The sequence below is a fragment of the Papaver somniferum genome, chromosome 4 (assembly GCF_003573695.1).
Source record: "Papaver somniferum cultivar HN1 chromosome 4, ASM357369v1, whole genome shotgun sequence".
Classification (NCBI taxonomy): domain Eukaryota; kingdom Viridiplantae; phylum Streptophyta; class Magnoliopsida; order Ranunculales; family Papaveraceae; genus Papaver; species Papaver somniferum.
The window spans coordinates 73811371-73826267 of record NC_039361.1 but is presented as its reverse complement, the minus strand read 5'-3'; the positions used below and the strand labels follow the sequence as shown (position 1 = coordinate 73826267).

General features: G+C 35.9%; 1 protein-coding gene, 1 long non-coding RNA gene and 1 other non-coding gene across 5 annotated transcripts; 1 reads left to right on the top strand and 2 right to left on the bottom strand.

The window, feature by feature from the left end:
• Positions 1-2187: 2187 nt before the first annotated feature.
• Positions 2188-6264, top strand: LOC113275904 (putative B3 domain-containing protein Os04g0346900). 3 transcript variants are annotated; one of them, XM_026525482.1, is made up of 5 exons: positions 2188-3342; positions 3956-5328; positions 5420-5575; positions 5699-5853; positions 5993-6264. In XM_026525482.1, the coding sequence occupies exons 2-5, from the start codon at positions 4881-4883 to the stop codon at positions 6242-6244; spliced, it is 1011 nt and encodes a 336-aa protein (XP_026381267.1). In that variant the 5' UTR covers positions 2188-3342; positions 3956-4880; the 3' UTR covers positions 6245-6264. The 3 variants fall into 3 exon arrangements, with proteins under 3 accessions (XP_026381267.1, XP_026381266.1, XP_026381265.1); XM_026525481.1 differs by having other exon boundaries at positions 5408-5575; XM_026525480.1 differs by lacking the exons at positions 5420-5575; positions 5699-5853; positions 5993-6264 and having other exon boundaries at positions 3925-4881.
• A 162-nt stretch (positions 6265-6426) lies between these two features.
• On the bottom strand, positions 6427-13141 carry LOC113275905. Its single transcript, XR_003323816.1, has 5 exons — positions 12772-13141; positions 12600-12680; positions 11209-11365; positions 7671-7761; positions 6427-6900 (listed from the first exon to the last, which is right to left on the bottom strand). It is a non-coding gene; the product is annotated as an uncharacterized LOC113275905 (long non-coding RNA).
• LOC113276872 lies at positions 8350-8474 on the bottom strand. Its single transcript, XR_003324666.1, has one exon. It is a non-coding gene; the product is annotated as a small nucleolar RNA SNORD14 (small nucleolar RNA).
• Positions 13142-14897: the final 1756 nt, after the last annotated feature.

Genomic DNA, 14897 nt, shown 5'->3' with positions numbered 1-14897 from the left:
ATGTATACGTGCTCTATAAAGTGATGAATGGTTGTCATAATCTTGATGATGAACTGGAATCTGGATACGATGTTGTTTATGGGTTAAAACCTCATCAACTCGAAACGGTAAAATCGATGAAAGCATGTAAACCGAGTGACATCCTTAGGAATATTGAGGATGATAAGAATAACTAGTCCGTTTTGGGGCAAATTTATGCGGCAAGAGTAGCTTTAAGGAGGAGGGAATGGGATGGTAGAAAGATCATGGAACAATCCCAGTGGTTAGCCTATCAACACGGCTACACAATGAGGAAACAGGTATTTGAAAGCAAAGTGACTCGTATTTTCTTGGCGTATCCAAAGATGATCAAGTTGGCCCAATGCTTCTATCAAGTTTTGTTAATAGATTGTACGTACAAGACAAACAAGTACAATATGTCGTCGTTAAACATAGTTTGACATAATTATGGGAAGCAAATTTTCAGGGTGGCATGGGAATTTATGGATCGGTAGAATGATATGAGTTTTATCTGGATGTAGATACCTTAAAGAAGATATACCGTGTTGATCAAACTCCGAGGATCATAGTAACGAATAAGGACCAAGCACTAATGAATGTCAAAGGAGGTAGTTTTCCTGGACGCCAAGCATTTTCTTTGCACATGACACATACAATACAATATTAGAAGTAATTGTATGGGTCATATCCAAAATCCACATAAAGGTACTACTTGTGAGAAGGCCGAAGATGAACGTCTTTAGAATATAACTCCTGGAACAACGAGAGGAGGAGAAGAAGAAAATCTAAAAAGAGTCTGACGAGAATGGGTTAAACTGGAAGGTTTTTCAACATTATTGGGATTTAATGGTATACTCAATATGGAAAAAAAATTACGAAAAATGTGTGGTTGATTATTGAATCTGTGCAAGGAAAAATTTGTGTATGCCTACACCTACCAACATAGGCAGTACAAAAATGAGGCGACGAGTATGGCGAAAGGGACTCATGGACATTTGAAGAGCCTTCTCAAAAGGAGTCAAAAAAATGTGGTTATGGTGCAAAAATCAAACCATAAATACACTCTTGATGATATCGTCAAGAAAACAAGGCAAATGGAAGAGAGTAGGATGAAAGTAGCGACCTCCTACAAGGATTACTATCCGTTGCTTAAAGGTATCAGTTATAAAGTGTCTCATTGGGCAATCATTTTTATGATTACGGATAACAAGTTTTATGAGGAAAGGAGATGTGGAGAAAGAAGATTGTATGTTCATTTATGACAATGACGGCCTTGGAACTCCCATGTCGTCACATGATTGCTAGGTACCGCCTTGGAATTACGTTTAATATCAATGATCCGTTTTGGAAGCAACTAACTTTCACACCACCACCTGTCGAAGCTCCATCCGAGTCGTTTGTAGACACAGATATTGGAAAAGAAATAGTCAAGAAATACGCCAAGAAGGATGGTTTGGCACGACAAGTTTTGGACCTTTTGGTGCATGACTTGAAGATCGCCGCTAACCCCCATACGATACCGGTTTAAGAACCAATTATGCAACCACCGGCGAGTAGACCACTTATCAATTTGGATAAGAAGGAAGAAATGAAATAGTATAAGGTGGAGATGAGTGCCCGGAGAAACCTTTCAGAACATGAGTATGAAGATGCTAAATATGAAGATGTGTCGGTTCAAAGGAAAAGTGGTCGACCAAAGAAGGGATAAAATGGGACAAGTAGCACACAAGTCAAGAAAAATGATCCAATCGTTCCTTCTCAACATGAGCATGAAGAGGTACCGGTTCAAATGAAAAAGGGCCGACCAAAGAAGGGAGAATGTGAGACAAGTAGCGCACAAGTCAATATAAATGATCTAATCACTCCTTCGCAACATGAGGATGAAGAGGTACCGGCTAAAAGGAAGAGGGATCTACCTCGGAAGAGATAAAGTTGGACAGGTAGCACTCAAGTCAAGTCAAATGATCCAATGGTTCCTTCTCAGCATGAGGATCCAATCGTTTCTTCCCAAGATAGTCAAGCAACTATAATACATGATGATTTGTTCTGCCTACCGGGTTGATAGTTCCCCCAAGTGGTGACCTTTCTCTAGCTTTATTATCACTCATGATCCAAGGATGAAGATATTTACATCAAAAAAAAAAAAGATAAAAGGCTATAGCATACTACTTATGTTTGAGAGGAAAAATAATTATGTTCTTCTTGTTGATTATCAACATCAGAAGCCATCTTTTCAATCATCAACATCAGAACATCAGAATCCATGATCAAAGATAAGCTATGGTCATTAGATTTTGAGATGACATGAAACAACAGAAGAGAGGTTGATACAGAAATGCAATAAAAAATATAAAAATGGATTAGTAAACCCCAGGAGCAAGCATAATGTTTTAAGATGGAAATTTTAGAAACCAGAAAGGATAACTACGCCTCTCGCTGCTGGTTATTATAATGCATTGAATAGGAAAATAAAATCGCAAAATAGGGAAACCTCTATCTCCCTCCATCTCTCCCTCCCATTTTCGAGCAAAAATAAAATCCAAAGCTTTTTTCATATTCTTTGTTTTGATCTAGTCTATCTGGGACTAGATCTTAGCAAGGATCTTTAGTATTTTAAGATTTGATATTAGATTTTTATTTTATTTTTACTAAGGTTTTAGATATATTTGTCTGATGGTAATTCTATCTTATGTTAATGATTTTTGGTTCGTAGATTTTCCACAAAGGACGACAATTTCGGGTCATCAGAATACTCATGTTTCATTGAAGCAACTCTTAATCAAGAAAAGAATATATTGATTCGAAGATTCTTTCCTTAATCTTGCATCGTGTAACCATTTCAGAAATTATGAAACTTATTTTTCTTCATATCACACAACATAAGGCTCTTTCCAGTATTTCTGTTATGAAAGAGTATTAAAATGAAAAGTGGGTGTGCTAATCTCGCCTAAACCAAGTGGGATCAAGATGGGCCATCTGAGATTTAATACGTAATGTACACCAACTTTCCCCTAAGTGAGTGAACAGAACACTTGGTCCGATATTAATGTAGGTTCAGTACTGACAGAGAGACAGATGATGACTTTAACTCTTCTCATCAATCTTCAGTACTTGCACTCTACCAGTTCTTCTCTCCTTTCTGCTGAAGAAGAAGAAAGAGTCTAGGGTTTTGAAAGAAAAGAGGGTTAGAGAGTAAAAGAAAAGATGGGTTCCGGTGTAGGTGAAGCATGTGAAAAATGTAGCAAAAAATGTGTAATGATTCATCAAGGTAGAAAAGATCCATCACCAATTGTTACTACCTTCTTTAAAATCATGCTCGGTGATCTTTTTTCAACACTTCTGGTATAGCCCCTTTTTTCCAAACTTCTTTACTTCTAAAGGAATTTTCTTGTTTTTGGCCATCTTTTAATGTTCTTGAAAATTGAAAAGTTCCCATTTTACTTGTATTTGCATGTATCATTTTTATGTGTAGATCAGTGTGAAATTGGGATCTGACATGTTCGTTGTTTCTAGAATTACCGTTACTTAGGGTTTGTAGATTGTTATGCTCATTTGAATGTCTTCGGTAGTTCTTGAATATGAGCTTAATTAGTAGTGTGATTAGAGACACAATGTAGGTTTTCCTGTCTTAGTAGTTACAGATACTCATGAAATTTCCCAAAATTACAATGTAGTCCCCCCTAGAAGTTGCTCTTAGTATATATACATGGCTTGATCAATTTTGAAGGTGAATATTCTTGTTAGTTATGTTTATGAATTGCTTGCCACACATGATCCTAGCAGCTCAGTTGACTCAAGGATTAAATTTGTCTTGGTATCTTTTTCAATGTGTAGTTTCTAATTTATCTTGAAAGAAGTAATCGTAAGATGAACACTTCTATTTATGCTGCCTGTATTCATATTTTTGTAATCCAAACACTGCAGTTTATTCCTCCTGTATATGCTCGATCAATAGGTACCTTGGAGAACCAAGTTATTATCCTTGAAGATGCAAAGGGAGAACAGTGGAGGGTAAAGTTAGCAAAAGTTGATGGGTCGCTGGCTATCTCGAAAGGATGGAATGATTTTGTGATAGACCACTCTATAAAACTTGGGGACTTTTTGGTATTCAGCTATCTTGCTGACACATTCTTTCAAGTCCAAGTTTTCGAATCAACTGGCTGTGAGAAGTTTAGTTTCTCCGCGAAAACCAGAAACAACTTCAACAACAATACGAAGTGCACCCCTACCAACAACAGTGGGGGAAAAAAAGTCAAGGGAAACGGTTCCTTTGGTGATGCAAGTCGGGATAGAACAAATTCAAGTAGCTCAAAGTTCCCTGCTGGAAGAGCTGGTAATTGTTCAGTGCATGAACAAGGATCAAACTCAACTATTCATTCTAGATTTGATGATGAAATACGTGAGAGGAGAAAGAGTGCCAATTACGCAGAAAATGTTAAGATGGCAGTAGAAAGGGCTTCTGACAACCATAATAAGGAAAAGACATTGCAACCTGCGACCCAAGTTGAATGCACGGAAGTACCGTTTTACATGTTTGATAGGGGCTCGGATAAACAAGGAACAAGTACAAGTCCTCTCTTTGATTTGTCTAATTTCGAAACTCCCATTACAAAATCAGGTATGGATGCAGCACAGAAAACGGCACCAGTGGCTCTTGAGAAAGAAACATCTCCCCGTCCATCAACAGACCACGAAATGGAAGAACAGAACCATGTGTTTGATGAAGAAGCTGTTGGCAAGAATAGAGGAAATAGTGGATTATCTGTTGATATACCTGTTATTGAAGTTCCTAATAGTGTAAATGACTTGGAACTGTTCAAGAGAACTTAAATGTTGGAAATCAAGATAAAGTACCAGTGCTCGCTGATGCAACTGAGGAAATGCTAGCACTGGTTGATATACCTTCGGTTGAAGTTCCTGATAGTGTCTATGACTTGGAAATGCCTGAGGGAAACTGCAACTCCAACAACCAAGATGAAGTACAAGTGTACGCTGATGCAACAGAGGAAAGTGAAGGACTTGCTCTTGAATTGGATGGCCATGAGATGAGAGAACAGTATCACGTGGTTGATGGCAAGAATGGAGAGAATAATGTTCCACCCGTCGATATACCTGCTGTTGAAGTTCATGAACGTGACTTTGAAATGCTCGAGAGTGAAGATAAAATCCCATTGGATGCTGATGAACTTTCTGGTCACTGCAATGTCATCAAACAACCCCTGCTCACCCCTGCAGTGGGTTTCTGTGAAAGCGAGATGGGAAATCTGAAAATATCAAATGCGGCATCATTTAAAGACCCTCTTCTCGTGGATGAACTTAATGCTGTAGGTAAGTGTCTCCTATTGCTTTCCTAACGATTACTATTCTGAAGGTTCTGTCATTGGTATTCATTGGTATTTATCTGCAGTTCCTGATGTAGCACTGCTCGGAGACCATCGTCCCCAAGAAAGCAGTAGAAGAGTGACTCGGTTTTCATCTTCACTGCCACCTGGGCCCAGCAAGAATCTTGTTACCATGGAAGTGAAAGATCGCCAGACTGGTATGTTCTTCTCCAGTAAGCTCAAGGAAAAACAAGGTTTGTCTCCATTGCTCTTGTTATGGCTGTGCTTCTTATAGCTATCTCTGCGGATGTCTGTATTTTCTGGAAATTGTTACCTACCTGAGCCTATGAACTCTTACTGAAATCTATGTTTAACAGGAAGACATACAACTTTTGTTAAAGCAGAGCCGGAAGAATTTGAAGACGAAGCTTGCACAATGGTAAAAAAAGAAAACATTGATTACAGTTCTCCCCTGTCACCCGATGCAGCTGATTTCTCAACTTCAGCTCCTGCAGAAACTCAATCTTATCTGGTAAGTTTCTCCATAACATTCTTACATTTTAATTTCCTTGGTAATAAAGTTTTCATCAGATTACTATGTGAATTTCTGATGGCTGAAAGGACAAAATCTCAGTTAATGCTTACTGTTCTGCTTTGAACACATCATGTAGGAGTTGGCAGTAGATCTTCCATGGTTTGCTGTCAGGGGAAGGAAGCCTTCTGGCAAAAGAATTGTAGTGCTCAGAGATTCTGCCATGAGAAAGTGGCCAGTAGTCTACCAAGAGAGATCCAGTTTCAGAGTGTTAGCAAGTGGGTGGAAAGCATTAGCAGAAGCAAACAACCTCCAAAAAGGAGATATCTGCCTCATGAGTGTGGAAAATGCATCCGAAAGGTTGCTTCAATTGGAAATTAAAAGAAAGTAAACGAGTTTCAAGTTATCTGATGATATGTGCCATATTCTACTAGTAGAGTACTCCCGGCGTGTTTATAAGCTGTTATAAGCTTTCTGTGAGCGAAATGATCTACAGGAAGCTTTACTGGACACTCTATTTATAACTTGAATGTAACTCTATGCTTGCCAAATGTGCCTTGACAAAGATAACAGTAAAGCAAATAGAAGAAAAATCTATTGAATGAAATATTTTGACCCTAATGATGGATCAACGATCATCTCTAACCCCTTTTTACTTGTGAGGAAATGATGTGAAAAAAACAACAGTATGTGAAGAAATAAAAGACCCGACAGAGTAATGTTCAATGCCTGCGGTGTGAACCATACATAAAAAGATCGATGTTCACTAAGTTGTGCTGTACTATTTCATATTTGCATTAATTTTCCATTTTACAAAAAGAAACAGACGATGGACTGCGGAGCCTTTAGCACTCCAAAAAGTAAGTGATGTACAAAATGTCGTTAACCATGTTGAATGGCTGTATACATTTCTTCAAGAATATATGATTTAAACTGATTAGCACCTTCACTTGCCTTAAACTAATCATTTCTTCAATGTAACTTCTTACAGTTTTTGGGTTCCACATTTGATGTCGCCCCAAGGATTTCAGTTTTTATTATCCCCTCCTGCAGAAAAGATGACCAAAACATCATTAGAGGAAGCAAGATCAATAATACTAGAAGTGATTAAGTGCCAATGTTACAGATGATTCTTCAAGAAGAATTTGTGCACTTATCGAAGTATCATAATTTACAAGGTCTAATAAACATGGTGTGATTGAGCAAAAGATCTAGTCACGTTTGCTCTTCATATTAATATAAAATGGTGTGATTGAACAAAAATAAAAATAAACATGGCTCATAGTCATATTCGTAGATAAAATGATGGGAATCTCGAAATTGGATGATTCAGTAAAAGATGTAAGACCTAAAATAAATGGTTGTAAGCATATGAAACACTAAACATACACAGCTAGAAAATTGACTAGATCTTTTATCAACAAATGTAAGCAGCACAAACTCATCAAACCATATTATCAATGTACTGTAAGAGGCAATCGTGTATTATAGCATCACATGTCACAGAGTCTACCTAATCTATCTCTCATTTGTTAATTGATTGCTCGGAAAAGTCATTCTAAGAAAAATTAGGCATGATCTTTCATCTACAGAATAATAACGTTTATACAATTTACATTCCAGAAGTCACATGATTAGCTTGTAAGCTGTCACCACTCTTTCTCAAAGGTATATACAGTAAAATTAATAATCATCTGCACTTTACTTTCCCAAGTCAAAACATCATGTCAGTGTGCATCTTATCCAATTATCTACCATGTACCCAATTCAAACAGTTCTATCTGATTCTTAGACAGTCATATGCATATGAAACATACCACTGATGTCAAAATTTGATTCCTTCATAGCTTTTGCGCTCTTGGCGGCCAAGTTACAACCACTTCTATTTCTCAAGCTCCTCCAAGGCACCTGCATTTGACAATTAAGAAATCAGAACATGTCTTTTGCATCCACAATGATATTTTAGTCTGATCTAAGCTTCTATGTCTAGCTCATGAAAGCTTTCTCCTGAACTTGGGGAACGTTTTACTAAGATTCAAAAAGTATCCAGACATATGAAATGGAATCCTCCATTTACAGTGCATCTTTTGATGGGATTGCTTCATGTTAAACCCTGAGTCCCTCACTACAATTATGGAAACAAAAGCGATTGTAGAAAGGAACAAGGATATTAAATTTACATCAACAGGGATTGAAGGGTTCGAAAAATCCCTCTTTGAGTCGCCACCTTGTAAAGGAGCACAGCGAGCGATTTTGTTGATAACTTGATATATATTTTCAAACAAATTTACATAAATAGTAGACTGTTCAGAACAGTTTGAGCCTCAAAATCTCGAGTACTCTAAACAACAGAGTACATAATACATTTCCACCATCCAGACTCACTCTCTTAATACAACAGTTGTAAAAATAAGCAGAATTAGCCACCAAATAAAATCAAAAGAAGCCATTCATGCTTGAAAGAATACCAAGTAAAGTTTTTAAATTTGTAAAAGATGTTTCAGACATCCAAGGCAGAAATAAAGCAGCATTAGCTCTCAAGCCCGACGAAAGGCGAAAGCTCTTAGTCAGCAACTACGAATGTTTTTGAGAAACAAGCCTTTAGTTTATCATCATTAAGAATCAACAAAAATAAACTCATTGTAGATCAATTCCTTCTTCCAAATTGTGAGGAAAGAGATAAAACCTACATAGGCAACCTAACAGTAAAAGAAGCCGTATGAGCAAATAATAGCTTTTCTAAGAAATAGATAAGTTTGTTGAAGTGAGGCACAACATTTATTGGCTAGCATTATGGTCATATACACCAAGTCAAATCTCATGTCTTACTTATGTTACCATCTACCAAATTCAAACAGGTTACTCGCCAATGATCACAAAAAGGTTACTTTATTCAAATGAATTATCAGTTAAGTTCACTAAGCTCTTACTTTCCCTACTAGATGTATTACACATTTGTTCATTATTTTATTCAAAATATGGTGTCAAAGACGGCCACAATCATGCAAGAATGATAACTTCACACCCACCAAAAGATAATGCACGAGTGAATAAAGAATGGCAGACCAGTAGGCATCAATTCATACTTACTTAGACTGAATATCTATCATCTTACATTAACAGCCTTCTGAGAAAAAGTATCATTACCACACAAGAACCATTCAGAACTACAGATCATTAACATTACTGCATAAGAACTTGTGTTTGTTATTATTCAGCTCCTAATCATTATATTTTATACATAACTATGATAAAACTACACCTTACGCTGAAAACAGAACTCCTAGTATTATTATGCTCTGCAAGTGAACTGAACAGACAGCATCATACACGGTATAAATACTTACAATTTACTAACAACACTATACGGATAGAATTAGCAAGAAAAAAATAGAGAGAAGATTTAACTAGATCTAGGTTTTTGACCCAGACTTCTAACTTCTATTTCATCATGCTTGAATGAGGGAGAATTAAGACTTTTTTTTCTTATGCCCAAAAAAGAGACCTTCTCGTGCTTGTCAGGTGTATCTCTAGCCTTTTTTTACCATGAGATAGAGAGACAACTCAAGAGCTACATGGATAGCTCATTACTACTTAAACTTGATGCAGCATCATCTTTAATCAAAGCGTAAGTACACAGCATGAACTCAAACCAGACTTTAATCAAGGGATATACCAACCCATCTTAACTTAAACTAAGCAAAATCTGATTTGTTGCAAAACCATAAAATAGACAACAATATTTACACCCTTCTAAGTAACTATCATTATTGTAACACAACTACAGATCATTATCATTATTGCATAAGAACTTATATTACACATGGAGTAAAAGTTTATATTACACACGTAGTGAAAGTTTAATGAAGGAATATTTTCAGAAAAATTCATTATATGATAAAACTGAACGACAAAAGAAATGATTTTAGGGTTATTTAACGTTTGGTACCCAGCAAATGTCCAACACCTAGCTTTGGTACCCAATATTTGGAATATTAAGGGTTGGTACCTTGACCGGACGTCGACCGTTAACCACCACTAAATACTCATTGACCAGAATATTTAATTTATTCTAATTTTTATTAAAATACAAAAATGGTTTGACGTCTTTAGCTAGCACCCACTGGCAAAAATCCTATACAACCATGGCAACAACACCTATCAGAACTATTAGCTATCAACATTGTCATTCTCAGCTCAAACCATCCTCACATCACCACTCATGTCTTCTCAACTCGCTTTAAACTCAAACCCATTCACCACTACCTTTATCCAACAACAGAATAGCTCATATGTTCCCTGTCAACAGCAGCCGCTTTCCATTGCAATTCCAACTCAAACCCATTGCAAACCTGGTGGAACAAAACTAGTTGTTCTGGCATTTTATCGAGCATCTGCTGTGCACATTTTTAGTTGTGAGGAGATGCAACATTATGTTGATTTCTAATCTAATCCCCATGATTTCCTTCCCTACAATCATTAAATTCATTCCAACCATTCACACATAATAAATCACAGGCAACAAAGTTGTAAATCCCTGCTCCGGCCAACACTTCTCATTCAGAATCCAACCAATTTTTCTTGTACGAACTTCTACATCTGTTGTTAACTCGGATCCAGCACCACCTAAATTCTATTATTCCCATCGAAACTTTGCACTGCATCGTGAATCTACTTCATCCATAGATAAAAAAGATCAGCAACTTCCAGAATATTTACATAACGAAATAAACTCACTACATGGGCGACGCTACCATTTCACATGTAGGATTTTCCCCCAATTTTTTCAGTCAAACCACCAACCACCATCAACAGACTATAACTCGAACAAGAACAAAAAAACCCAAAAGGAACGGGAAATTTTCTAATGAGAATCTATTGTTGCAGTGGAGAATTGTTGTAGAGATGAAAAAGACAAAGAGGTTAATCACCAAACTGATTCATGTAAAACTTGAATAATGCAAACGAAATCATAAGACTAACTAAACAAATAGAGCAGACATTACTTGAATCCCCTTTTCTATACCGCAACCTTAACTACTGTTTCTCTAATAGCATGGCGCCGGCGGAGACTGAGTCGGTAATAAGGATTTTTCTTTAGGACCATCGGGTTAATGGGTATTTTGGGTTTTAAAAATTGTAATTTTATTATTAAAATATAGTAATATTTTATCTATTAAGTCAACGGTTTGACTTGACAGTCCTTGACAAGTCAAGGTACTAACCCTTAATATTTCAATTATTGGGTACCAAAGGTGTTGGACATTTGCTGGGTACCAACCACTAAATAACCCATGATTTTATTTATTCTAAGAAAAAATGAAATGAAGAGCAAGACTAAGATATACTACTTACACAAATAGCATAGGAGCACACCGAGCGACTTTGTTGATATATATTCTCATACAAATCTACATAAATAGTAGACAGTTAAGGTATGATCTCAACTCAGAATTTCATGGTTGTTCTTGACAGCAGCACTAGAGTAATTTGTACATTGCATTGTCCTCTCCTGCAGGAAAGTTGTGAACAAAACACCATTAGACGAAGCAAGATTAGACTAGTAGTGATTTCGTGTCAATGTTAACAGACGATTCTTCAAGAATATTCATGCACTCTTTATTTCAGGTTGACTATTTTATAGTCTCAGCATTCGCCATTATTTCAGGTTGACAATTTTATAGTCTCAGCATTCGGCAAAAGTATCACAATTTACATGGTCTAATAGACATGGCTTAAAGTCATACTCAGTAAAAAAATGATATGTAACTTCAAATTCGATGATTTGGCAAAAAATGTAAGACCTAAAACAAAGGATTGCAATATTGAAAGATACCAGAACAAAAATGACTAGATCTTTATCAACAAATGTAAGCAGCACAAATGACTAGCAACTGAAAACATAATACACACCTAGATTAATCTTCGTATTAACCTTTGATGTTCCTTATACATGTACCAAAACATACTAAGAAAAGTACGCATAGTGAACGAAGTTGAGTCCAAAAAACCTCACCATTTTCACAAATTTCTCTTCTTTCTCTCTAACTATCTATCCATACACTCTGTAGAAGATTCGCTAGGTAGTATCCTATTAGAACCGACTCTGATTTGTCTAGCTTTTTCTAGACTTTTAACAATAGCAAAGTAACCAACAGACTCTCTAAAGTCTTCTCTACCGGCCATACATCTTTGGTACAATAGCCTTGTAGTTTCTGGATTTTCCTTTATTACACATTACAACTAGCTCTTGTTAGTTCACACAGGATTTTGCTAGACAATTCTAGAATCTTCTGACACTGCAAATTACATGTTCCAACAAATTCTACTAGTTCCGCTGTTATTTCACTTGGCAGCATATGTCACAAAGTCTACCTAGTCTACATTTCAATTATTAATTGATTGCTTCAAAAGTTCATTCCAAATAAAATTGAAACACTTGATGTATCATCCTTCATTTACAGAATAATAAAGATTTTACTAGTTCATTTTAACTTATCGACTACGTTCAGAGATACAATGATATTCCAAAGTGACAAGCTGTCTACACTCTTTCTCATAGGTACATATAGTAGTATTCATTATACGCTTTGTTTTCCCGACTAAGGCACAACATTCATTATACAACAGTAACAACACCAAGTACAATCTCAAGTCCAACGTGCATCTTAATCTTATCATCTACCAAATTCAAACAGGTCTATCTAATTTTTTCGACAGTCATACGGATGGGATATGAAACTCACCACTAGTGATAAATTCTGATTCTTCAAAGCCTTTTCACTTTTGCCTCAACCTCTTCTTTCCGTAGGTATCTTTCAAGGTACCTACAATTGAAAAAATCTGAAATCAGAACAAGACTTTTATAGTAAAATTGATTAATTAGAATGAATCAATTTGTAAGAAAATTGAACTTACATCGACATAGAACAGCCTCTTGCTGGGTCTTAGATTCCAAGATTCAGATTACCCTAACGAATATTACCAGTCTCTCTACCAAATTTCTATTAAGCCCTAATCCAAACCCTAAATTCCGAAGTGGTGGCAACAGTGGAAGCATTGAAACCATGTCCAAACTTGCTGAAGATGTATGATCAATTTCTCTCTACCAAATTTCTTATCCATTTCTTCTTCATTCTTTCTTCGATTGGAGATCTAATTGAAAAAGAAAAACAAGCTCGACGGAAACAAAGAAACTGAAAACTACGTACTACATTCTTTCGGGGGTAAAAATCAATGTGCGATCGTTGTTGATGATCAAAATCACAGGCCATGATCTGTGGGAAGATTTGTTGGCGTAAAAAACAAAGGAACTAAGAAACATGGCTTAATTGGGGCCATAGATTTTAATTGGGGGCCTCACCAAGTTTGTTTGCACCCCAAAATTTTCAGGGGCGTATCAATAGTAAAGTGAAAATACTATTTTACCCCATATTGTTTTTTGATTTTTTTTTAACAAAATTTTAAAATCAAAATCAAATTTTCTTTTTTCGAATTTTATGTTTGCAAAATTTTTTTTCTGCTCAAATTTGTATGAAAAGTCGTCATTAATTTTTTTTAAAAAATAACGACTCTCAGGAGTCGTCATTGTTTCGGTGAAGACTCCAAACAGTCGTTTGTTCCAAAAATGACCCTCAGGAGTCGTTATTGTTTCAGTAACGACTCTAAACTGTCGTTATTGCTTATAAAAGAGTCGTTATCTTCTTTAAAGATTCATTGATGGCAGAATACATTAAAGGGTCGTCATATGCGTAGTTGAACATTAACGACTGTCTAGAATCGTCACTAAAACAACGAAGATTCTTGGGGGTCGTTTTTTAAATAATAACGACTATTTAGAGTCGTCACTGAAACAATGACGACTCTTGAGGGTCCTTATTTTTTTAAAAGTTTCATGACGATTTTCCATACAAATTTGGGCAATTTTTTTTTTTTGCAAACATAAAATTCGGAAAAATAAATAAATTTGATTTTGATTTTAAAATTTTGATTTTGATTTTAAAATTTTGCACTAATTAAGTGAGATTACCACTAAATTAGATAAGGGGTAGATCAGGCATTACCAAAATATTTGGATAAAGGGTGACCCAAATTAGAATTGGATGACCTTTTTTTTTGCCCCGGAAGGCCCCCAATTACTTTCCAGAGCCCCCAATTCAGCGGTGCTAAGAAAGAGAGGCGGTAAGACTTGGTTACAAACTCTAGCCGGCTAACTTTAGTGACTGTGAGAGCAACAAACTCTAGATGGCTAACTTTAACTTTAAATAGTAGGGCAAAGACACCGAAATAAAAAACTTATTACATTTTGTTTATACTTGTTCCTGTAATCGTGATATTGTGACTTTTGTTAGAAATCTATTATAGGGGCTCTAAACATTGGGTTTTGAGGGTTCATAAGATGACAAAATCGGGATATGAAATAGTAATCAACAAAATCCCACATCCAATTATTTTTTGTAGTGGCTAAATTACCCTCCATGAATTATAAATTTAAATTTATTACCTTCTTCTTCTCTTTTCGTTCATAAATCATGATGAAGATGATGATTTTAATTTCATCACGATGAAGATGATGATCATATACAAAAAACTAAATTTATTTATCTTCTCCTTCTCTTTTCATTCATAAATCATGATGAAGATGAGGATCATAAAAATACCCTATTATTCTTCTTTCTCTTTTCTTATTCTCCGTCGTGATGAAGAAGACGATCACAAAAAGAAAAAACTAAGAAAACCCATCATTTATTTTTGCTTTTGAAAACCCCCAAATTCGAACTATAAGCCAACCTACGATTGGGAAAATTCATACTTCCCAACTGTACGTACAAGTTACGTGTGGAAGTATGATTTTTTCAAACCGTACGCAGTGTCTACGGTCCGTAGACAGTTTTGAAACTGTTTTTCAAAAACCTAATTCTATCGATTGCGACCTATCCATGCATAAAAACTAATGAAATAAGATGGCTTTTTTGATTTTTACCTTATTAAAGTCATTGCGGGTGGATTAAATGGTGTTAACCGATAATAAATTATTTTGAGAA

Excerpts from the sequence above, each read along its gene's own strand:
- LOC113275904 (XM_026525480.1), top strand. The coding sequence starts at position 3,205 with ATGGGTTCCGGTGTAGGTGAAGCATGTGAAAAATGTAGCAAAAAATGT. Across the intron at positions 3,343-3,924 it reads ATCTTTTTTCAACACTTCTG|TTTATTCCTCCTGTATATGC; the intron begins GTATAGCCCCTT and ends CAAACACTGCAG.